General features: G+C 38.3%; 1 protein-coding gene across 1 annotated transcript in view; it reads right to left on the reverse strand.

The window, feature by feature from the left end:
- The window catches only part of DHRSX (dehydrogenase/reductase X-linked), a gene marked incomplete at its 5' end in the record, with an annotated part of 164,582 nt that overhangs the window by 95,077 nt on the left and 43,126 nt on the right, over window positions 1-26,379 (reverse strand). Inside the window, one exon of the mRNA XM_083855228.1 lies at window positions 20,657-20,725. Coding sequence (XP_083711354.1) covers window positions 20,657-20,725 — 69 coding nt within the window. The remainder of the gene's footprint in view (window positions 1-20,656; window positions 20,726-26,379) is intronic.

Raw genomic sequence — 26,379 nt, forward strand, 5'->3', positions numbered from 1 at the left:
ACAGAGGTCAGAGCTTCTTTCTGAGGCAGTAAGGAAAATTCCACTGCACGAAGCAAATGCAAACATACATAAGGTATGTCTAGGGATATTCATAGATAACAGTTAGATTAATAGATTAACAAGAAAAGTAACTCCTAATATTTTTGTATTTTCCTTTTAGCATATCTACATTTCTCTGAAATCTTACATAGCAAAGTATCTCATTGATGAATAGCCACTATTTGGCACAATCAGAAGGCAGTTTGGATGCCCAGAGATTTTACTGTGTCTCTTGCTTCAACAAGAAGACACAGGCAGAGGAACTGAAATAGGGAAAAATATCAGTTGTTCATGCTTGGCCTTAAGGCAGAACCATCAAATAAAATTTTGGAGTCTCAATGCAGATTTTAACTCACAGATCATGTACCCTGGCACATTTACACCAATCAACATCATACAGAAAAGAAAAGTTTCACCACTGGCTCAATTCAGAAGACCCATGGGGAGCTAGAACTGTTCACCAGAAACACAGAGAAATATAAATACACTGTGTAATTTCAGAATATTCAGGAACAAAATCTCTGATCTCAGTGATGTATTCTTGTTACAAAAATTTATAACTGGCTACGTTATTGAAAAATTCTGATGGGTCCTAATCTAAACTATTTATTCCATAAATGGCACAAATTATTTCATGCCCTTTACTGTTTCATTCAGTGATCCAAGTTCTCCCTGGCCCCCAAAGTAAAATCAAAACTAGAGAAAGAACAAACCGTTAGTGTTGCAAAGGTTAAATCTTCCCTTCTGTGCTTGTGATCAATAATGGTCGTGCTCTGGCTCTGTTAACATGGGGCTCAAATCCTGGTTGACATATCTTGAGTCATACAAATTTCACCCAGGTTTAAAGATAAGGGACTGGGTGAGGGCTGGAATGCAACACACAGAAACTGCAGAAAAGGAAAACTCTTTGGGTTCAGGGGTGTAAAAAAATCCACCAGGTTGGTTTTGGGTGATGGCGGGGGTGGCTGATAAACATAACCTTGGACCAGGTTGTGGCCTTTCCCTTGTGGGTCCTCAAACACTCCAGCCCAATAGGCTAAATGGATCAAGACACAAGATCAATGCTTTAAAAAGCAAAAAGAGGGGGAGCTAAGCAGATTTCTTTTTGTTAAGGGTTACCCATGCCAAATGGCTTTACTGGACTGAGGCCAGCTATCCTAGCACCCATCTCTTTTGAGTTTGTCTGGAAGTGGTAGGTGTATTATTTGTTAAATTATTCTTCCTTATCTCATATAAGAAATATGTGTATATATATATATATATATAAATTTTCCTACAAAGAGACACCAATTGTTTTGTAGCATATTGAAATATTTATATATATATATATTCCTGGGAGCCTTTAATCTGTTCTTTCACTAATTCCAACACTTGTCCTCCCTGTAAAGGACTGAATTATTTCATGGCAGCAAAAATTCAGAAAGAAAGGAGGTGATCAGTTAGCTAGAGTTGCCTAGATGTCAGCTGTCTAGCTCCATCTAGCCACTTAGGCTGTTGTCCTTAATAGAGCTCTCTAAGGTGCAGAAAATCACCTTTCAGATATGCCACTCTCTCTCCTGTTAGTAGTGAAAGTGTTTGGGTAAAGAGCTTGAAGGACTCAGTCAGTTCTCAAATGGCTGAGGCTAGTAGGGAGTTCTGAGCTCAGCCCAGTACCACAAGCGACGGAGTTCAAGATCCCAAAATCATCCTCACCAGCAGCACCAAGTGTTGGTTTCTTTATTTCTTCATGGCCTGCCAAAGGGCACTCCAGTTCCTCAGGACCAGTTCAGGTGAATATTGTCCTACAATCAACTGGAGCAAACATGCAAGCCATAGCAACACAGCAGAGCTGCTTTTTACACAGTGGCTTTTGCTGAAACTGAGCAGGAGGAGGGCTTGTCCAGCCCATCAGTTACTGCTCCTTCCCACAGCACTTCCCATCAGCTCCCAGGCACTGGTGGCTTAGACATGCTTAGTGCCCAAGCTATCCCTCGGAGGAACTTCAGCAAGTGAGAAGACCACAAGTTACTCAACACAGTCCACAAAGGCTTTCTCAGTCACTGAGTTTAAGCAATAGCATAGATGAGGTTAGACAGACTGACCATAGGATGCCCAACATTAGCTATGCCAAAGGACTGTTTCTAAAGGGGATATCATGCTGAGTAATGAAAGGCCTTCCTTCTTTCATGGAATAAAAAAATGCATGAAGTATGCCTGAGTTCCTTCCTCACAAAGGCATCTGTTGCTACATGAATGAGGAAAGAGATCCATGCTCACTGTCTCCTGACATCTTCAGGAAAAAAAAAAAAAAAAAAAAAAAAAAAAAAAAAAAAAAAAAAAAAAAAAAAAAAAAAAAAAACAACACCCATATCTGAAAGAACTTGTTTGTACCAGATGAGGTCCTTACATGAGATGAAACTGAGGTATTGATTCAGCAGGGTGGATAAGATGCTTCATACAAACCTCTAGGATATATATCTCCCTCTAAACCCATGTTGCTAGCTCTTGAAATCTCCAACTTGCATAATGGTGAAATATGATTTTATCACTTGATCACCTCGATCAGAAATTCAAGAATCTCAATATTTCATACATTCACCACATTCTATCCCACCCCCTGTGGAATGTTTAAAAAAACACCCATGTCCCTAATGGTTTTGACTTGATGACCATTTCCAATTCAAGCAATTTGGTGGGAGCATGTTATACTGTACCCTAGTTATCCAGAACTGAGTAGCTTTCTGGGGTTTCCAGATTTTCTCTCTGGAAAAACAAAGGTTTTTTCTCTCTGGAAAAACAAAGTCAGCACTATATGTACTGCTGTCTTACCCTGATATGGGATGCATATGCTACCAGTCAGAAGCACTTTCTTGGTCATTAAGTTTACACATAGCTCTTGAGGAACAATTGGGACCAGATTATATTTCTCAGCCTCAGAAAGCTATGTGCCTATATCACCCAAAATCATGACATGGGAAGGTACTATATAACAGGCACTGTTATACTGAGCCTATTACAGTCTAAACATTCCTAAATAGGTCCAAGGCTCTTTGATCTTGGAGATGAAAGAACAACATGATTCAAAAATACAAGTTAGGCACTTCAAAAAGCTAAAGTTAGGCCTGGCAACAGCAGGCAAAATTTTTTTTAATAGTGTAACTAATAATCACTTCATACTGCATGTGATATATTCTTCCTAAGTTGCATCAGATGCAGTCTTGGGGCCTCTTTCTCTTTCCATAAAGATCTAAGAAAAGGTCTGCTGATCATCTTATCTTACATCCTACTGGATTCAACTTTTTCAGTATATTACATGATTTGTTTTTCTTAAATAACCTTGAGATTTATGAGTTTGCTTATAGCATTCATTTATTAGGAAATTATTTCACTAACACAACTACCTTTTTTCCTATGCTTTGCTGGCGCCCATGTTTTCCCTCCTGCACAGCAAAACCAACTAAACCCCTATTTCTGTCTATTTTAACATTTCCCAGCTTCTGTCTGATCTATCACAACTGCACACTTTGAAAGGCTCTACTCAGAAACTGCATTTGAGTTAAAAAGGAAACCATTATTTAGGTAAGCATCTGTACTTTTCCCTCTGTTACTAGAGTGAGAATAAATATGGACATGGAAGTTCTAAAGCATTCTAAGGCATCTTGTTTCCCATTTCCTCCAGACCCCTGCCCGTCAGTCTTCCTGCAAGGAAACAAGGAAGGGAAGAATACATTTTATGGGGCAATGTTTCTATTAGATCTGCATAAAAACATTGCACCTTTTTTCTGGAGCTCCACCACAAAGAATTCGTCAAACATGGCAAAGATGATTAATACGCTGCAACATCTTAGGCAGGAAAGCTTATCCTACAGATGGATCAAGGAGTCCAGGTGTTTGGAAAGTTGTCCCTTGTCTCTTCCAAGGATTCCAAAATCACATACTGCTTCTGGAGCCTTTTCAAACCACCTTGTTAAAACACCTGGGCTCTCTCAGCTCTCTCTGCTAGATATTGCCATGGGGGAGTATTACATATTCCTCATGTATGCCTTGATATAACTCACAAAAATAAGTGATCAATGACAATGTGAGAGCCAGGCATTCTCAACTAAGATCATATCAGCTCATAAGATAGATTTTTTTTTCTTTTATGCCTGCCAATTCTTAATTAAAACAGGTAAAGTAAACACATAAGTGCTAAAATTGAATTTGGAAAGGATGAAATCCCCAAAGACAAGCTGTTATTGACATGTTAGAGAAGAAACAAAATATTACTTCCTTTATGAGTTTTCACTTTTGGCTTACATAAGAAAAGATTAATATCTAGCCAAAATGTGTCTCAATTTATAACTCTCCCTATAATCACATAGTGAAATTAAGCTTTTAGATCTTCACTGTAATGATAAATAGGACATTAAAAAAAAAGTCCAAAGAACAAAGCATAATCATGAATTCAGAGGCTGAGATGACTATAATTAAAAAGTCCAACATTTGCTCATCTTTAAGAACCATTCCTGTATCTCATCCACATTGTTCTGCTTTCTGAGACTTTCACAAAATGAGCTAGGATACTGAAATGACCATTTAGTCAGCAATTTATATCACTCTTGAAAGTGTATATGAAGATTCAATACCAACTGCTGTTTATTTATTGTGTTAAAAAACATGAAGGATCTGTGTGTATCCAGTTCATGTGTCCAATATAGCCAGCAGCTCTCCAGTTGCAGTTGACTTCACAGTCTTCCCTCAGCTATTGCTAACTCTTCCACCATTATTATTGCATCCCTAGGCTTGGACCTGTTTCTTGAAGAGATAAAAATCCTTGTGAGATAAAAATCCTCTATGCTATAAAAGAGCAACTCGAAAAATCTTACATTTATCTACTTGTCTGTCTTCATGCTAGTACCTGCAACCCTTTCAGTTCAATATATCTATGTTAAAGGCACTTGTCACAGTATTCACAAAAACCTCTATAGAGCCTTCTAATGTTCTTGCTGGCAGCTCATATTTTCCTGACTCCTTCTCTTACTCCAACAAAAACGAAAAAAAAGCCTCCAGATTTATCCAACTTTTCTCTATATATTTCCTTGCTGCATTCACTTAAAATCAGCTTCACTTTCCAGACAAGGTTTCCGATCAGTCGACACAGCACTCCCATTGCTCTGTGTCTAACTGCTTGCTCTTCCATCTTCTCAGCAGACTTGATACCCACACACTGCGGTAGGTAATATACAGGAGAACTCCTGAATAAAATACCTTCTTTCCAAAGAAGCTACACAGCAGCAGCTTGCATCCTAGCATGCTACCTTCTTGGTGCCTTCAGCTCCTTGCTTTTGCAACCTGCAAGCTTCATTCTTCAGTTCCACAGAGCTTAGTACAACTGTGTTATAAGATGGAGTTGATTTGTAGCAAAGGCACTGGCTATTTCCAAATCATCTTTGTTTTACTTGAACATTTGCTGTTCTGTACACACATCACTGGAAAAACAACCAACCAACCAACCAACCAAAAACCCAGCCCAAGTTTTCAGTGTCAGGCTTGTTTGGACCCCAAGCAGAGCCTTTCCCTGTGCACCTCACTCTGACTGATGGTCCTGATGGTTCACCAGGAGCAGTCATTGCCTCTACATACTGCCAGTTTTGAGCACTCTCCAGAGAAACATAGTGGTTCCTTTGCTTCATACCCGAAAAAGTGCTAGGTGCCAGGTGTTAGGTATGTTCTGTAAAGCAGGCTGAATAGACAGGTGGTGAAAGTTGCTGACAACACAGAAATATATAGTTTAACAGAGGCTTGGGAGGATCATCAGGAACTTCCTGAAAAATGGAGCAAAAGTGCACAATTAGACAACATTTAACAGGGGAATGATTGCAGATACATGAAAGGTGTTGCTCCTGAGCAGAGAAAAATAAACAGTGTTCTGGAAGAGTGTGACCTCTTCAAAATAAGAAGCTCATTAAAGGAAGGACTGCAAAATGCCTGCAACTCTGTGCATACTGTGGGCAGGGGTGTATAATACAGGGCAACTAAGATCTTTGATTTGTTGCCTGTAACTAGCATGAATAAAAGAAAACAGCAGTTACAGAGACTATTTTTGGCTTGATTTCACCCTTAATAAAGAAAAGCCTGGTTCAGCCTCATTGCACTGGAATTGCAAGCTGTTGGGAACACAGAAGAATCCAGCTGCTTGTCAGGCAATGTGCAGATGAAAGGTGACTGAAACCAGCTAATAGCCAGTCTTTACAGGCTACTCTCCCTGCAAATTAGTCCGGTGCTCTGTGGTGTTTTCTAAGCAGTCAGACTCATTAGCATATATGAACTCTGGCATATACAGAAATCACACCACTATTCAGCACTGTACAGGCTAAATAAGGGTTTAGAAGCCTTCAAAGCAATCCTTGCAATTTACCGTAAATTCATTGGAAACAAAAATACTACAAGGCACGCATTTTGAAATATGTAGTTGAATTACAGTTCTTACTGACTGAAGAAATAGAGAAATTTACTTTGCGGGTCTTTTAGTAGCAATGTGTACATGGGTAGGAATAGCAGCTGCCTGCACACTTATTATGATTCATATTTGAAGAGCCATGAGACTTGCCTCCCAGAACAAATTAATGGCCAGCTAGGATCAAAATTCTGGCCTTCCTGGAGTACCTCTGAGTAACTGTCTAGATTAATCGCCGGAATTGTCACTTCACTTTCTGATAAATCTGAGGCAGGCTTCTAATTAAGGCAGTACGTTTGAAATGGTGAGGTAGAATCCCTGATTAGGTGAAAGTCTATTGTAAGTTTTCCATTATTTTGAAGACATGGAATTGCAGCCCTAAACCCCATTATTTAGAAGGCTATAATACTCCCCACACAAGGGTTAGAAATATGTGGATGCAACAATCAAGTAGCTTTGTGAGTCATGTTTATTGAATGTAATCATACAAACTGTTAGGTACAGAATGCTTGACAGTTCTTAGTTCTGCATAAAAGACAAGTTCTTTTTTGACCATAATATTATATCTGTTTTCCTTTAATGTTCACTCTTTAAGGAGTTACTTGGGCCTTTGCAGGGAAGGATATGAGTCAACTTAAAAGGGAAAAGAAAAAAAAAAAGGCAAGAAAGGAAAAGTAACATTAATGGGTTTTTTTCTCACTCTCTCTTCTTAAAGCTCCAGCGTGGTTTTACAGGTTTCTACCTGCTTGCTGTTCATGTCCAGAATGAACATAAAACCACTAAAACAGCTTCCCAGATTTTAATAATGTTTGAGAATTGGGTCAATATATGCCAATAGAAGCACTTCAAATGCACCTGCCACAAAAGAGAAGGGGAAGAATGAACAGGGTTTTTAACCTGATTAGTGGTGATCTGTAATGCCCTTTCAGCCTCTATAGTACAAAACAAATAGAGCAGTGTGAGTCTTCAGTCCCTAGACAGCAGGAGGAAGCTCTGTGCATGCATGCCATGGATAGAGGCTTTGGATGTCCTTCCTCATAGCATAACTCAGGGGCTTTGCTTGCTAACCTAGAGAAGGAGAAAATGTTTATCTGTGCAAGGGATGACCAAAAAGCTCTCATGTCAAGGGTAAAAGAGAGCCACACTGACCAGGAATTGGATGGGGGCAGTGATGAAAATACATAGATGGATAAATAGAGGTTAAGTTCCTGCCTTTAAATTTCTGTGTCTGCCCACTGATACCTATTTCTGCCTTGCCTTTGGCAGCCAAACTCAGAATTTGTAGTTCTGAGACATAAAAAAAAGGAAGGCAGAAATATTTAGAAACACATACAGGACTTGAGAAGGAAGGTTTGGGAAAAGGACAGAGAGATGGTTTAGTGGGAATGGAGATGCCAGGAAGACATTGAAATGTAGAGGGCAGGAACACAAGAAGAGAAGAAAACCCATCAGTAGCTATTTCATCCCTTTTAGACAAAATTAGCTTAATGATTCAGTAACTCTTTTCTGCTTTTCAGTTGAATAATAATGGAAGTTATCTTTCAGGCTTTTCCCAAGGCTAGCATGATACCTCTTCCTAGGACAAAAACACCCACTAGACATAGCATGTCACTCTTACTTTGTGTTTTTTAATTTGACAGCTTTGAAACTAATTTAACATAATAGTTACCAGAGAAAGGATATCATGCAATCCATATCATTCATGTGTACTCTTCCAATCCTATATAAAATCAATGAAGAACCTTGTTTTTCCTGGTTGGGCAGTAGGTTTATGTCTCCATCTCAGTAGCCAGCTAAAGAGAAACTAAAAAAAGTTAACATAGTGGATGAAGTATGGAGAATAGCAAATCACATTGTTCTATTTATAAATGTGCAACTTTTCTGACTGTACAAGCACCATTAATCTGGGATTATTTTTAAAACTGAAAACGAAAAAGCACAATAAAGCTACAGGTTGTTGCCATTGATATTTAATGCTGGCTTGCATTAAACCACAGAATGCAAAGCAACTCCTATGAGTACATGAGTACCATCTTAAATATAATATGAAACAGCCAGATATGTGTTACACAGCTTTATTTTCTGTCTGTATTTTTTTTTAAAGAAAGATGGAAAAAGAGAGATAAAGTAAGGAAAGGAGAGAAAGAGTGAGGAAGAAAGAAAGGGAAAAGAGACAGAGACAGAGATGGAAATACAAACGTGCCAGGAATGCTGAACACTTTGGAAGATCTTCAGAGAAGACAAGGAAAGTTAAGTATGCAGAATGGAAAGGAAAACATACAGTTTTCCTTGATGGAACATTAGTGTGAAATATGCAAGCTGAGGGCTAAAACAAAGCCTGTACCCTCACACATCCTACCTGGAGGTTAAACAAGTCTTGAGTGCACTGTGCTAGCCCAGATCATCCTTGTAGGCAGGTACAGCTGTGAAAGCTGTGTCACTTTTGACAGAGAAACTCTGAGAGTTTCTGTAACATCTTGGTGTAATAAATGCAACTTCCAACAATGAAATCCTGAACTATGGAGTGACTCCCATTCTTTATTCAGGGAACATCTACTCAAAAGTCTGCTTAGCATAAACACTAAATAAACAGTCAGCCCCTGCACGTAATATTTTCTAGATATGATCTTATGCTCCTTCAAGTTTATGTGGCAGTAACTTCTTTCCAGGTTTTTCTTTCTCTCTGTCTTCATATGCTTCTTCATCCTTGTCTACTCCTTAGACAAGTTGTTGATTTTCTCCTTAGTCTCACTTTTCTCCCAGCCTTTGGTATCTTTCCATTTTTTAGGCTTATTAACATGCATGTTAGTGTCTTAACTGTCTAATTTGGATTACATTTAAAACTAAATTAAAAAAATATGACCATTTGAAAAGAAAATTGAACATGAAATGTGAAATTCATGTTGCAGTTTTTTTCTCTCCTATCATTCTGTTATCTGTTTTCCTTTTTTCATCCTTTTTCTCTCATTTTATATGTCTGATTCAGTTGCTCTTTGAACACACTGGTACATATTCCTTTTTATAGCGTCCATTGCAGTAGAAGGCTGATTTTTATTTAACTCAAAGGCTAAACTATATTTTAAAAAATATTATCTGAAATAAATCTTCAAAATCTGAAATTAACCCTCAAAAAAGAGAAATTATTTAAAAATGTTTTAAAACTAAAAAGCGTCAGTAAAAAAAATCTATATTTATACCATCCCTCTGAGACTGAATACTCCTTATATCATCAGTGACATATAATCACACCTGGTGCTAAAAAGAAACTGAAGGAAAAACATCACTAATTTTTAGCACAAGAAGATGGTGTGTTTTAAAAGGTTGCTGCAATGGCAGCTTGTGGAAAGGGTCCATGAAGGCAGGGAAAGCACCACCCAGGTCTGTTCGTCCTCAAGCTGCAGAGAACAGACTGAGGCAGGGGCCCACAGCCACTGTTTCCTTTCAGCCCTCATCCACTCCTTACACCACTGTCCCAGACTCCCAGAGCATGTGATTCTTACTGTAGGCTGAAAGAAATTAATTAAATCCCCTGTTCTGTCCTCATTTTGCTGCCTTACAAATCTCTAAAACTGGGGCTGGCAGGTAGCACTTTTCCAGCTGAAATGAAGGATTAGCCATTTTGCACCTAGCTTCTGAAAAATAACCCCCATGGAAACACTTTGGAACCACAAAAGAATGACTTTCTTTCAAAACATTATCTTCAGAAAATAAGGTAAAATTACATTTAAGATACTAAGAATATAGGTGCTATATTTTCACACAGCCTAAGAATGGTATTTCCGGACTATAATTTACATTACCTGACAAGTTCTTTGTCATTTAAACACAACCAAAACCAAACCAAACCAAACCAAACCAAACCAAAAAACAACAAAAAAACCCAAAACCAAAACAAAACCCACAAAAAAGCACCAAAATCTTACTAAGATCTCTATTTCAGACTCCCCTAAAGACTGTGCACCCAGTGCATGAGGCTGAGACACTGGGCTCTGCCCCAGACCTCTGCCTGGACATCCTGCTCACAAGGAGACAGCAGCAGAGCTCGGAGCTCAGAGGGGGTGAAGGAGCTCTCAGCTCAGCTTGTCACCTCCCCAAAGCTGCTGCAGCCATGGTGCTTTCTGCCCATCCCCACAGACACACTGCCAGACACCCTGGGGCCCAACGCTCACCAATAAATGCCAACATTGCCCCAAATGCTCTACTTTTGATTGCACTGAGATGAAGAAAAAGTTAATTGGGTATGGGAATACTGCAACAAATTGTTATCTTTCGCAAGCAATGGCAAACATGCTATTTTATCCTGCTGGGTAGAAACATAGAAATGGGTAGTGCTTTCTGACTAGCATGTTTCTAGAGGTTCAATAAATTAAAAACAAGCAAACAAACAAACAAACAAACAATATTCTGTCTCTTCTGTCTCTAGGACTGATTGAAAGGGCATCTAGAGACGCAATCAAAATATAGTTATGTATCATTGGTAATTGTCAAGGTAACTACAGGATTATGATTCCAGACTAAAAAGTTGTTTCATATATGTTCTAATATAACAGTTTTCTCCCAGCCACTTGAGATCATCTTAACTGGAGGAAGACTCTAAGACTCTCAGGAGAACTGCTCAGTATATCAGCCTTGCTCTATCCCAAATGACCACATTTTTTGATATCTCCCTCTATTATCTATAGCTAATATTTCAAAGTATGGGCCTTCATGGCACTGGAGATGTGCTTTGTCTTCTACTTTCAGAAAAAAAGTCTTGAAGGAAATCACATTTGAAGACTTCACTTACCCAGGGACAGAACAATTAATTTTTGCATTAGCTCAAAGGAAAAAAACAAAAAACAAACCAAACAGACTGACGGAAAGAGGGTTCAGACTCACAAAAAAGAAGTTTTCCATAGAATACTTCCATATTGTGGCAATTTTTAAACAAAATCTTTTTTAAAACAAACTTTTGCAAAATTTTCTTGTTAAAAAACCCTGAATAATTTATGGTATGCATTTGCAAGTCAACACAAAGCATTGATAACAGAAGTTTATTAATTCAAGAAGATTTTAAGGTCTAGATTCTAAAGCAAAGATTGTCTTTTATAGTACAGCAGTCTGGGACATAAACACATTTGGGATGAAAAGCCTTTGATCTGGATCGGGCTGAACACGAACTGCCACTTTTCAAGTTAATCCCTTCGACAGAGATTCTGCACTTTCTCTGTGTAATTTTGTAGATATGAGGGTAAAAGTGTTTCTGTCTCTCTTTCGGCAATAAATACTCTCATTCAAACAGACATATCTCTTGGAAAAACTCTGTCTTCACAAAAAATTGTTCCAATTAGGCCCATGGGATTTTTGCATGGACTGACTTTCAAGAGCTGAATGTAAGCTAGGAGAAAGCCTGCAATATTTTAGGTTGGAAAATTAACTTTTTACAGACTTCCAATTCAGAAGCCCCCAGCTGCCATGACAAAGTTTTGAAAAGGAGAAATTGTTTTTTTCCTTATATTATTTTTCCTTCCTTTTATTTTCCCTCTCATATGCCATCAAATTATTAAAGAGACAGAAGTACATGCACTGTACTATTTAAATGAGATCCATGTTCCAGGAAGCTTAGTTGTTGTAAATTACTTTTTAAAAAACTGAAAGTGAGCATAAGTGAGATTGGAGTAAAATGAAAGGAAAGAGAGAACAACAGCAAATCTTGCTCAGAGCCATGGAGATCTCACTCCAACCACAGGCTCACATTTTTCATGCTTGGAAGCTAAAACATTGGCAAGGATTATTTTTCAACTAGGTCAAAATAAATATTGGAAAGATGATTTGATTTATTTAGTCTCCTCAAGTCACATCAGTTGTGAAGAGCTACTCTTGCCAAGCAGCCTGAAGTCAACAATAATCTTCGTAAGAGAAGTCAGTGGCAGACATAATGTTAAAATTAAATAAGGAATGAAATACAGCTGAGCACTATCTTGGGGAAATTAATCAGGTGGCGGTAACAGTTCACATCACCTTGTCTAGAAACAGTGCCTCAAAATATGAAAAGAAATCCAAACTGAGACATGATTATTAGGCATGTAATGATTCTCATGTTAAATGTTTGGCTTAATTAAAGAGTCTATAAGTATCTTCAGGAATATTTCTTTTTCTTCTTACAAGCAAGATTTTCTAGCACCAGGTATCAGAAAAGACCATTAAAAAATGCTGGCATTACACACTTCCTGCAAGACTTTAGGCTAAAAAGGGTTTTAAAGTGTACATGAGCATGATAATTTACAGTCAGATGATGAAAATGTGTCAGAGATGACATGCGTCATGTAATCTTGAACACATTAAATTTGAAACCTATATTTTAAAACTTCAGTCTTAAAAAAAAGTCTATGCCCTGCATGTTAAATGAAAAAACAAAAACCAACAAACAAAAACCAAGAACAAACCAAAAACCAACCAAACAAAACACACAAAAAACATCCAAACGAACAAAAACCACCCAAACAACAGCAACAAAATCAACAATGGCAACAACAATTAAAAAAAATAATCCAAAACACCAAAAGAAACAAGAATGGAAGCTGCTTCATTCTTTCTCCAAACATCAGCATTCCTACATGTCTTCCCTTTGTTTTACAGAATGTTTTCTTACTTGCAGATGTGATTTTTTACACTGCTATGAAGTTCTTTTCAAATACCTACTTCTCTAGACTATATTATAGTCAAATTCTTGCTATTCTTACCACTATATGCACCTAAGAGTCTTAATATTGGCATTGGATGAACACTGATACAGTTTCTGGGAGGCCCTGAAGTCCTCGAACCTGTGTATGTTACAGTACCTGTACTCAGGTCTGGACACTCAAAGCAGACAGGGTTTCATGTGGGTTTGGCAGCTAAAATTTACTAAACTTACAGAGTTCCAGGGTGGCTGAGGCTGGAAGGAGATTGTCCCTTCTCATACTGGGCCACCTGGAGGTGGTTGCCCAAGACTGTGTTCAGATGGCTTTTGAGTATCTGTCAAGATGGAGAATGTACAAACTCTCTGGCAACCTCTGCTGATACCCAAAAGCTCTTATGCTAAAACAAAACCAAAACCAAAACCAAAACCAAACCAAACCAAACCAAACCAAAATGGTTTTCTATTTTGAAATGAAATTTCTTGCATTTTAGGTCATTCTCATTGCCTCTGGTCCTGTCACTGGGCACTGCTGAGGACAGCCTAGCTCATAACCCATTTAAGAACTGGGACATCTATTCAGAGCTTCAATCCTTTGCCATTGAAAAATAGTCCTTGAAACACAAATTAAGCATGGGCACACTGGCATTGGTCCTTCAGAAGTGAGGACGCTCCTCTCTAGCTATGATTCCTCTGGAGCTTTCCCATAATGCTGCAAGGATGGAGCTGACAAGGAAATACCAGCACTGCCTGCACACTCAGGCTGACCAGCATCTGTTGTTTGATGTGCAGCTCACACCTGGGAGGTTGCTCACACAGCATACAGGCTCTGCTTATTTCACATTTACTTCAGCCCACGAGTTGTCCATGCTCTTGGCAACCAGATCCCCAGTACAGAAGCCAATGGCATTTCCACAGAAAATATTCTACTTGTTATAAGCAAATTAGCTTCTAAAGCTCTACATGTAACCCACAGAAGACAGGTCTCTATAATGTAGTTCTTGGAAGAGAAATATGAAAGCATTCCAGAGAGAAAACAAATTGCTTTTTTCTTGGCTTTGTCTTTCAGTATATGCTGGCAATTTTCTTGAAAACAGACAAGGTCTGGAAATAGCTCACACAACCTGCTTGCAACTACTGGCTCAAGATGGAAAAAATAATGGCATATTAAAGGAGGTGACAAACCCAGGAGCACCTTTATTCAGTCACTGCACAACATCATGACTCTACAAGTACCTACAAGAGGATCAAAATCCTGTGAAAGTCTGAAATTGGAGCTTTTTCCAGCCTTGAAGAGGCAATTTTAATTTGAAACTCCCTTTCTCCAGATTGCCTTCAGTAGGGCAGCACAATCAGCAAAATTCTAACCTCAGAGCTTTGGTGCCATTAGTCACACAAAGCTTTGGTGATTTACAGTCAGAAAATCATTTCAAGTCATCTGACGGGACTTTGTTATTCTGCCTACAGCTACACCTGTGCACTTCTTTGTCTCTAAGTTTCAATTAGAGATAATTTAAATAAGAGAAAATCATGTTTCTTAGTGGCAGAGCCTGTTAATGAAATGTGTTTTACATTTCCAATGGAAATAGGGATTCAGGAAACCAACAGGCAGAGCTTGTGCCTGCATTATGAATACATTTCACATTTGAAAGGCTTTATCTCCATCTCAGTATCCAGATATGCAACTCATCCTCAGCTATGTGAACCATATTCACATTGCTCTGAATTTCTGATTTGTCACACCGTTAACATGACTATTCAACTTCCAAAGTCTTTTAAAAACTCCAAAAAATAGGGAGTTCTCTATTAGTTTAAGTATCTGTAAGAACTGAGAAGGGAAATCTTGTATCATGTTACACTGGAAGTCAAAAGGAGAACAAGAAAAGACATAAGCAAAAAGACTTACTAAATTTACTCATGGTTTTACATCAAAGAATTATGCAAAACAAACAGAAAAGCAGAACAATTGATTTGAAAACTTTTCACTTAAGTAATTTTTTCAGAGGGCTCTGGAGACACCTTTCTGTGGATTAAAATTTTCCCTGCTTAATGTGAAGCAAAAAGTCACCAGCTTTACTGGATAAGGGACATAAGTGCTATGAGCACAGAGAAGAAGTATTAGCCCATGCATTACTTTCTTGGTCTCCAGAAAGGAGTCTTCCATCTCTTGTGCATGGGGAGGATCCAGTCACAAACTTAGATCAAGTTTAACACATCCAATATTTTTCAATATTCAAATATTTTCATATGGCTTTAATATACCTGAGATAACCTCAGATGAGACTATGGAAGGAAAAGAAATCTTAATGTTTAGGCAAGGTTCTTATACCTGTCATCAAGGGACAAAGCAGAAAAACTGCATTTCCCCACAGAGTCTTGCAAAGTGGCATACTGTCAGACTGAGACTTCTCTACTCCCATTCATATCACCATCTCGGCTTTCAAGATGTCTTCATAAGCCTTGTGTTCAGCTGCACAACTCTAACTGAGGGCAGTCACTGACCTGCTAAAGCCAAGATCTAGGGTTAATGCATCACCATGAGAAAAGAAACCATGTAGATGGAAACTGCACTGTTATTGTCCGGAAGCTCTTTAAACCAATCCTGCAGGTCTTTCAGCATCAGCAGTGGTATAGAAAGGATATTCCAATAGCAGGATGTGGTAGAAGAGACAAAGTAGCCACATTAGGTCTAGCCACAAGCCCAGGATGTTATGCTTTTACAACTCAAAACTATCCCACAAAAAAAAATCTTGCGTATGCACACTTGTAGAAGATATGTCTCAAAAACAAATATTTTCCACTATTTTTGACTGGTTGGATGACCACTTCCATAATGATATCTTTGATATGCCACGCAAAAGAAAAAGTCCTGGCAGACATTTTTACACATATTATCAAGGCATCAGTCCTTGCTGAACTGAACTCCTTGCTGAAGACAACTCCAGCTGACACGCTGCATATTCCACCACTAAGTTTAAAAGTTTGTGTATTTGGGAACTCAGCAGATGACTTCCTCTAGCCTGCAGGGAAAGGCAACAACAAACTGTCTGGTGTAGAGCATAAAAAGCTTGACTGCTCTGTTAAAAATGGTGCCTGATATGGAGCAAATGTTGGTGGAGAAACCACCCATGAGTTATTCTGTAATTACACATGGTACACAGCAGCTATATTAGCCCTTCTTCTTTCACATCAGTTCCTCAATTTCAAATCTCTAATGAAAAGGAAAAATTCCTTATTTATTGGCAAGTTATACTACAAAAGGGAGCAAGAGACCTTGTCATCTCCTTATTCCCTGGGTGAGCCACATGTAGCATAAATATCTCCAGAGAATGCTCTGGGAAATAGCCAGGCTTGTCAAATGCATGCGAATTGTTTTTAAGACAATTCATCCTACTATTTGGCCCACGCTGTCTTGATGTGGGTCAGACTGTAAATGACACAATTTGGTTGCCACTGCATTCCTCTGACTCTGAGGGAGAAAGTCTCTTCTTCCTTTCTCACCTGACTTCAAATGGAAGTATCATGAATGCTGTGAATTTAGCTCGAAGTTTTGTAATTGTGGTTTTATTTGAATTGCCGCAAAAATGTTGGGTGAGATTAAACGCAGGCTTCTCCTTTTGAAGAGGTCTACAGTTAATATGACTTTTACACCCTCTTTTCTCACTAAATGTTAATTTTTTTCTCCTTTGACTCTAGTTGCAACTCCAGCTCCTACATTCGGGTTGTGAGAGCCTTCCCTTGGTACTGTGCTATGTGATATTTATGCAGAAAGTTTTGCTAATTGCTGATTCCATTGGCATTCATGAACCTTTGCTGGAATGAATGAAGCTTTCATTCATGTTTATATATGAATTTCCAACATTTGTATGTTTGTAATCATCAGGCTAAAACCAGCTTTCATTTGCAGAGACATAAGCTGAGGGTAATTGAGTTAGGAGATCGAATTCTGTTATATAAATGGAGAGATTCTTCTCCAGTATCATTGAGAGCTGAGTTTACCCCAGAAACCTCCCATTTCTGCACCTCAATGAAGTTTGTCCATGACTGGTAACTATGGTTATGGCTCCATTAACAAGCAGTTTGGATCAACAGAAGTCCATTTCTGGAGCTCATTTTGTGCTGGGCACCTGCCACAGGCACTTGCTGCAGATCTGTGGAAGGCTTAGTTCAGATAAACTCTTAAGTTTGTTCTCATGCTGTAAGGCTCTCTTACTGCTGCAACTCACCTCTCAGGCCAGTCCTGCCCAAAGGGAATCCAGGCCAGGATCTGCAGTGCCATTCCTGACAGGAACCTGTGCTCAGCAAGCAGCCAAGAGCTGAGGGCTGCCTGAAAAGCACCCAACTGATCTAACTAAGGAACACACTACACAGACACACCCTATGTGCAAATCAGAGACTTATCCAATTAGAATATCTCTGTGGCAATCCTGAGCCATCAACGATTTTCCCAGCCATATAATTGACACTATTAAAAACACAAGTTCCCAATTAAACAAATGGAAGGAAGATGAATGTCCACATCATCCTGGCTTCTCCCAGCTTTATGATTCAGGGTGTAGCAATGTGTTGCTCTTGGTCTTTTGGAAATAGTGTCCATGTGAGAATTTTAATGACAATGCAGCGCTACTTCTGGCCTATTCTGGATATCTGAGGGCTGTGATCTCTTTATCATGGAAGAGGTTCTGATGGTTAAGCTAATTGGGTCTCTCATGCCCCAAGGAGCTGTAGCTTATTTACTTCTACACATTTGCCCATTTATGTCCTCCCTCCTTACACTTTGCAATAGGTTGCCCAGAATAGAGACCCAAAATTTAAACAGTCTGGAATCAGCAGGGAGAGGAACCGAGAAGGTTTCTGATGCAGCACCAGGGAAGAGGATGGGAGAATGGAAGATGTGATACATTGCTTAGATTTTCTGAGTCCTTTAGCATCACTGCTTTGTAGGTAAATGGCTGCAACTGCTTTCCTTTCCAGTACTCTACTCTCTCTCGCCTTTGGCTCTGCTTTCCATGTCTCCAGCATGGGAAACCAGGCTTCCTGCCTCCCTATATTCAGAAGTTTTGTCCATCTTTTTTCTTGTCTTGCCATGCTTTTACAAAAAAATTCCCATCACCAACATGCATAGCCTTTTTATTACTATCCTTTATCCTCCTCTGCAACTGTTAGCACATCAGCTGCTTCATAGGAATTACTTATGTACATGCTTTGAATCTCACTTGTCCCAGAAGTAAGTACAGATTATGTCAAGTAAAACTACTTACCCTTAGATATCAGACAGAGCTCCAGACAGACAGTGGGCCGAGACAGAGAAGGATGACAGTGCCTTAAAAACATTGTAATTACTTGCATTCAATAAGCCTGGCATTTTCCCAGAGCTGTCTCTGGGGATGTTTGTGCTATGTATGGCTCAGCCAGGCAACAAGGAGAGGACAAGGTCTTTTGCTCCCTTCTGCTGTCTAACCTGATAAAAAACAAGGACATTTTCTTTGTTCTAAGAGATCTCAGATCTGGATAACAAACTGATGGCATCCAGTCATGTTGTTTGTCCATACTAGCTATATTGTCCCAATCCTTGACTATACTGGCTGCCCAACAATTCAATTTTGAGTAGTTCTCCTTCAAGAGTCTGATGTTCCTGATGGGACCAGTTTCTGCAAAGTAATGTTTTCATATGGGCCATGAAAAATGTTCCAAGAAAAAGCAGGGGAAAAGGGTCAAGACAACCAATAATGTTTTTATGCAGTGACTTATGCAGATCTTGAATTGTAGCTTTTGAAAAAGTGATACTCTTGCACAGCCCTGCCTTGATCACAGTATCCACACAAACATCCTATTAAAAGCAAAGGGCAAATTCATTGATATAAAAGTAATACAGGAGTGGAACTCAGTTCTGCACAAGTCTTTTGTACAGGACATTGGACTTGTAAACACAAATTTCCCTCAATCAGTGAGAAATTCTGAAAGGACAATTCTCTTCCAATTTATTTTTAGGCAAACCTGTCGGAGCCTGAGATTACTTAAGCCTCAGTCAAAATAATTACAATGAGAAACAACTTCAGTCAACTTTAAACACACTTTCAGCTTCCTCAAACTGACATCTATATCTTAACAGTTTATAACTGAGGGCTATAACTGACTTTACTTAGAAAAATCAAGACTGGAGTGCTAGAAAAGCCTGTGATCACACAGAACGAAGAAAATAAGACGGACCTTGGTTAATTCAGCTTCATGCAAGTCATGTGACTTAATTACTTCCAACTGGTTTTGGTCTCTGTACAGAAACTTCCAGCAAAAGATTTTAATGATGTAATAATTACCTTTTTCCTTTCATGATGCTTCTAACTATGCCTTAATTTATGAACCTTTTAACTAGCATACATGTATCCTGAGGCTATAATGGATGCACATTTATTTAAGTCAAAAGATAAATCTTAATGAAAGGGTTTTTTAACACAATAATTAACATGTATTTTGATCATCATAACAGTAATTATTAGAGGCACAAAACCAGAATCAGATCTCAGAAGAAGACATGAAGATCCTAAATAGGTTGGACTAGGAACACTGCCCTATTATTTTGCCAAGAAATGACACATCAAAGCGTCAGGAATGAAACACCATGCACTACTAGGAACTACACCCAGTGATACCCAGGGACAAAAATATGAGCTGCACCAACCTCCACCCTAAACTGTAGATTACAGTCACAGAGCAAGAAGTGTGGAACATGCCTTTCCTCTTAGTTATCAAGCTATGCTGTCCCTAATCCTCTGCAAACATGATAGATCATCAGATAAAGAAAATAAGAGAAGAACCACAAAAAAGTAGGAATTTAGGCTTTCATTTTTATTTATGATATGATATTTTCATTTATACTTAAAAAAATGGTTTTACTTTGCAAAGTACTATAACCTATTAATATGTCCAATAACCCAATAAAGCAGCCTTGATCTTTCAAAAACCTATTAGCTCTTAAAACAAGCAAAGAAATTGAGCACACCCTCTTATCTGCTGTCATCCTCCTCTCAGCAAAAATTACTGGCATTCTGAATTTTTTCCTATTTATTAAATCATACACATATGCATATGCAGGCAGACTGTAACTTGCAGGTAGTCCTTTTGCAATGACAAACAGTAAAGTCAAACAAGGCTGAAAACATTTTTTAAAAAATATCCTATGCATTTTACCCCTGAGTCAGATTTATTTCAGGAATTTGGTTCATAGAATCACAGAATCCTTTGGTTTAAAGGGATATTAAAGACCATCTAGCTCCAAACCTCCGGCCATGGGCAGGGAGATCTTCTACCAGAGCAGTTTGCTCAGAGCCCCATCCAATCTGACTTTGAACACTTCCAGGGAAGAGGCATCTACAGCTGCTCTGGGCAACCTAATCCAGTGCCTCAAATTTAAAAAAAAAAAAAACAAAAAACAAAAAACACCTTAGCAATACACAAGGGGACATGGGGACATCATATCAAGGGAGATGGAAGCAAAAAGAGAGGAAAAATAGTTCCTTAAAGGAAAGGCTATAATATTGTACCTTTTCCAGTCAAAGTTTCTTCTTTTATTTTCCTCACCGCTTCTTGGCCATCGCTTTCACTGTTTCCAGCTGTTAAAGGACAGAAAATGAAAAATTATCAATACAATCAATTTAAGGAGTGCCACTATGAAGTGCCAACCACAGCGTAAAACCAGTATGAAGTTTTCAGTGGAAAGGTGTGCTTCCTGACTTTCAGGCAGCAGAGGCCTTCAGAGTGCTGCACAAATGCACTGCAATTCACACAAGTTCTGCCAGATTATCTCATTTATTCATATGAAATAGGACTATCTACTGGACCAGCAGACTTGAGATTTGAGTTTGTGAGACAAGTGAATTGCATCAGATCCAGATTCTGCAAAAACTTCACTATAGGTTCGAGTAGACTTCCCCTTGCTCTTTTTCCAAAATGAAGACTTCCACAGTTGGAGGAAAGTCCTGACTAGCCTGTCTCAAATAATCATGAGAGGATTTATTAGTGTTAGCAAAAAATGTGACTAAGCATCACATAAATGTCTTTTGTGCCATTCAGCTTAGGTGGGTGGTTGCTAATTGTCTGACATTTGTTTGGCAATTTATTTATAACATATTAAAGGAAAAAAACATAAAGCACAAGAGATATGGGAATTGTTAATACAAGATAAATTTTTAAAATTAACATTCAATTTATCCATCCACAAATATTTTCCATAGCATGAAAAATCAAAATAATTATTGCTTATTATCTAAATTGGATAAAAATACTGATATCTCATGAACTTCATGAAGTTGCCTTCTTCTTTTCCCCATTATATAAAATTCTGCTGAAGTTTCTATATAGATTTTTTTCTTGTGCCAGCCTACAAGTATCCTTCATAGCACCAGAGAATAAGAGGAAGTTGGAAGTGACCTCAGGAGGTATTTGTTTCAGTCCCCTGTTCACATTAGCTGGCACGTTTGTATTTACTCTAAGATGCATTATTTTAAGAATGGAGTTTTAGCTGTGCTTCTGCAGTTAAAAAGGATTTGAAACACATCTTTTTTGTTTTCATGATATGCAAGAAAACTCAGCATTTACATGAATTTAGCCAAAATTAATACATTTAGCATTCCAGATACCAGAGAGAAAATAATTCTCACATAAAATCTTGAGTCATACAGGCGTACAACTGTTGTCTATAAATTCCATTAACTATGGAATTATATTGCTCTGACGGAAGGAAGGAAGGAAGGAAGGAAGGAAGGAAGGAAGGAAGGAAGGAAGGAAGGAAGGAAAACCCAAAACAGCAAAGCAGATATTTGCAGTATTTTCTTCTTGCTGGTTTTCCCCCTTTAAAACCATCCAGCCTCGTAGAGAAGAAAAACATTCAGTTTGATGATAATTTCCAGATATAGATGTAACATCAACAAACAAACCCTCCAGTGAGACTGCCATTTCTAGGGAAATTGCACAGGGTTTATGGGCAACAGATACATTTTCCTCACTGTTTCACCTCAAGTAATGTACTAGAGTAGGATTTCAACTCGGTGTGTTGTTATTAGGCTGGATAGTGTTATGTTAGAAATAAAAATACTTTTGTGCCAATTCTGTGAAAATCTTATTTGATTCCTCTTTTATTCAGCACCTCTCATGCAGAGAACAGGCTTTCTAAAGCCTCCAGTGTCTTGATTTAACTCTCAGTGTGTTCATTTAATTTGTTCTTTTAAAAGAGCTTGTGTTCACAACAAATTTTAATTTGTTTTATTTTGCTGTTATATAAATGGTTATTCATTAAAGCTTGGTGCCTTCCAAATGAGCTCATTTTATTCATATTTGCATATTTTTCACTCTAGACCACTGGGGAAAAAATATTTTGCTAAACAGTCACTTCAGATGTCTGTTTCCAGCCTGATTCAACAGAGTTTGAAAACCAGATGCTGAACGCTGGGGTATTCCAAAATTGAAACAGCCTTGGTGAAAACTGCCACAGTAATAGAGGTTTTTGAAATTCTCCTTTCAAAGAAAATCCTGTAAGAAAGAATAAAGACACTAAACAAATGACCAAAGTCCTTACAAAAAGTTCAAAGACACTGAGATCAGAAGGATACCATGAAACTGGAAGGCTAATCTTGGCTGCTGGGTTAGGTTAAGGAGATCAGCACCCCCTTGCCAAGGGCGGATGGGAGAGGAAAGGGACATTGCACTTTTGCACTGCTCCCCTTCTAGTACATCCTTCCGGGATCTTCTAAGCAAAGTGAGTGGTAGGCATCAAAAAGATTCACTTCCTTTTAAGTGCTATATTAATTATTCGATTTTTTTTTTTTTAAGCTTTTTAAGTCACCAAGCTAACACAGTCAGCTTTGGGTTGGGAAAAATCAAAACTAATCTACATCTTCTTGATGAGAAGTTGGGTCACTAAAGGGTACAACCTTCAAGAGCACTGAAGAGGTGTACAGCACCTTAAACTCAGGAGGAGGATGGTTTACTAGATGAGGGCAAATTTCTTACTGCTGTCATCTGGTTTAAATCTGCAGTCATATTTGTCATGATTCTTTAATTTTATTTTTTTTTAAGAAAAAAATTTTACACAAAATAATCCTCTGGCTGGACACTTTTTCAATGATTCACCATAATTTCCATATGTTCCACATACCAGAATTTATCCATTTAAAGTGTTACAGCATCTGTAGCATAAGATCTGCCTACTCTGAATTCAAGTAGTTTGAAGGGAAGGGTAAGAAAGGGAAGAGAGATCATCTATTTTATGCAGTGAGGGAATCTTAAAAAAAGCTTTGAGAAAGAGGGATTCATTGTCTTGGGAGCTTAGATCATCAAAGTACCCAAAACCATAATAATCTTGCTTTTCATGCTAATTTAAAGTGTCTACTGGGAACTCAAAACAGTTATAGTTGTCTCAAGAACTGTTTATGTAAGCTGTTCAGTGTCCTACCTGAAGGGTTTTTTCCATTTAGTCCACACAGAATAGTGAAAAATTTGAGTGAAAATTATTCAATAACAACACTGACTAAAATCAATTCTGCAAAAAAACCCCATATAATATAATAAGAAAATAATTCTAAACAGATGTACCCATAGAAAAGCAGATATCATTTCAATGGCATAAAAATATAATTTTTAATAAAAGATGGAAAAAAAGGAAAACATATTTAAATACAACACTTTTACTCATCTCCTCCACATTCACTTACACAAACATCACAAGTCAAAGCAAGTTTATATAAAGCCACCAGAGAAGTACATATTAAAATTCTTATCAACACCAATAGGCTTTGGATCTTATCCTAAATGTCAGGCTCTGTCATCTTAGTCACTTAAGCAGATCCTAACTTTGAAAGTTATTTCAGGGATTTCAATAGAATTATCACAGAGATTGCTCAGTCTGAACAAGGCTGGAAAAAGCATGGCCTGTAGAAACCCAGCATGGGCTAAAACCACATTTTCGCTATTTAACGGGTTCTGATACATCTATGTGTATTTTTTATACAATATTTTTAATTTCTTTGAATGTGAATATCTCTTCAAAAGAGTATTTGCCACTCCCACACTGAATTTATGTACAAGACTGATCCTGAAAGAGAAAGCAAGAGCAACTTTTCCAAATGATGTTTTGCAAAACAAAGAATTTGAAAACTTGATGTTTCAAGGAATTGCACTTCAGGGCATTATAAGGAAATTTAAAATAGTCTGCGATCAACAATAGAGCCTGTAAAGCTTAAAGTTGCCTGGAGACAATAAACTCACAAATCCAAAAAGCCCTCGCTTACCTAAATTTGTCAAGGGAAATATTTCCTGACTTTCAGTAAATTAGCACAAAATGAAGGCAAATAAAACCTTTTGGAGATGAACACCAAGAAGATTCAAGGCAACCAGCATGTGATGCCCAGGGAAAGACCTGACCCCTCCCCCCTTGTGCACAAGGCACCCCTCAGCCTGCAATAAACCAGTGCAGGGAAGCCCAGGAGAGCCGGCAGGAGGGAGAGCTGCCCAGGGCCAGGGGAGCTGTGCTGGCACATCACCTCCCAGCTCCCCCACACACCCCAGACACTGGCAAGTGTGACCCCGTCATCCACCAGTGCCTGAGGAACCTGAGATAAATGCTCATCCCTTGACTTATGATAATTATTAACTGATACATAATTATGTATCAGTTAATCCCTAAAACAAGGGATAAACTTCCAAGGTGTGCATAGCTCCTCCCTCTCCCCACTGCTGACTTCAAGCAGCCCAAGCTCAGAAGTGGTGTCCATAAACTCCTACACATATGTGCATTACCAGGAAAAGCTTGGTGGTTATCAATTCTGTATAAAAGCATACCATCTGATTAAGGAATTGCAAAGTATAATGGTTAGATGTCTTTGTGCAAAAAAATATAAAAGTTTCCAAATGGAAACTTGAATCAAGATGCCTCCTCAGAGTAGCATAATCCTCATTATGATTGAAGGGGAACTGATTTCTTTGAAGCACCAGCCTGAAGACAGGGCTTGTGAGGGCACCAAATCCCTCAAGAGAAAAACAAAGTCCTATCAGCTGGTGTTAGGAAGATTATAATTTTATGAATGTGCACAACAAATAGAATATGCCTAAAAAAGAGGAATAACTGCCTCCAAAATCTCCAAGGATGAGAAATTTGAACTCAATACAGTACGAGCAGGTTTTTAAAGTCTTCAATAAAAGGAATACAGATTTATTAAAATTTGTAATTTATAAAATCTTCAATAAAAGGAATACAGATCTTGGATCTCATCCACATAGCATTTAAGGCATGGATTTCAATAAAGTTAGGTATAAGGATGTGACCAGCTATAAAAAATAAATTCTGAATGTGATACAAACTTCCTTGTGTCTAGAGATACCACATGTCTTTTGTCACCAAGTTCATCACACAGCAGCCACTATTAAATATATGCCTTTTTTACATGAAAGGTGAAAACATTGTTGTAGGTGTTCCTTTGAGAAAAGAAGAAAAAAATGAGCAAGGGAGACAATGTTGATTTGCAAAGAGAAAATGTCACCGTAATTGCCTTAGATTTCAGCTACCCATCTGTTCCAACAAGAGGTTAAGAACAACCCTGGTTATCAAACCTAAGATACATCTAGACAAGTGCCCTCTTTCCAACAATAGCAGATGCTTAAGGAAAAGAAATTACAGCAATAAGTCTAGGACTGATTTTTTCCAATACACCCTCCCAGAAGCAAGAAGTTTCAGAGATTTCCTGAATCAAAGGTCACACATGGCCTCCCAATGAACGTGGCCTGCATTATTTCATCTAACTGCACTTTCAGTTCCTTCAAGTGCTTGTCTGCCAAAGAGTTCTGGGACAGCAGGCTCTGTGATTTAATGACACACCTAATTACACTCAAAAGGTTGTACTTCAGTAGTTTGTTTGTTGTATTATTTATTTTGTTGGATGTTCTCTACTTTGTGTACAGTAAGACAGGGAATGACCACTTCTCGTTCACTTTCTACACCATTCATAACTATGTGATACCACACCTCAGTCATCTGTTTGGAAGCAGAAGGACTTTGTTCTGTGCCCCACCTTGTACAAAGCCATCCTGTACTTCTAACCATCACTCTCTAGTTTTTTCCAGTTCAACCAGACTCCTTTTGTGTATGCACAACAGGATGAACCAATGGTTTCTATAAAGGAAGAGGGACGCTTTCTGTCCTGTTTTCATCTTCTTTCTTGCTAAGTAATATAATTTTATTTGCCTTTATGACTGGCATGAAATATCGATGACGTTG

The sequence above is a fragment of the Zosterops lateralis genome (assembly GCF_965231275.1).
Source record: "Zosterops lateralis genome assembly, chromosome: 2".
In the NCBI taxonomy this organism is placed as follows: domain Eukaryota; kingdom Metazoa; phylum Chordata; class Aves; order Passeriformes; family Zosteropidae; genus Zosterops; species Zosterops lateralis.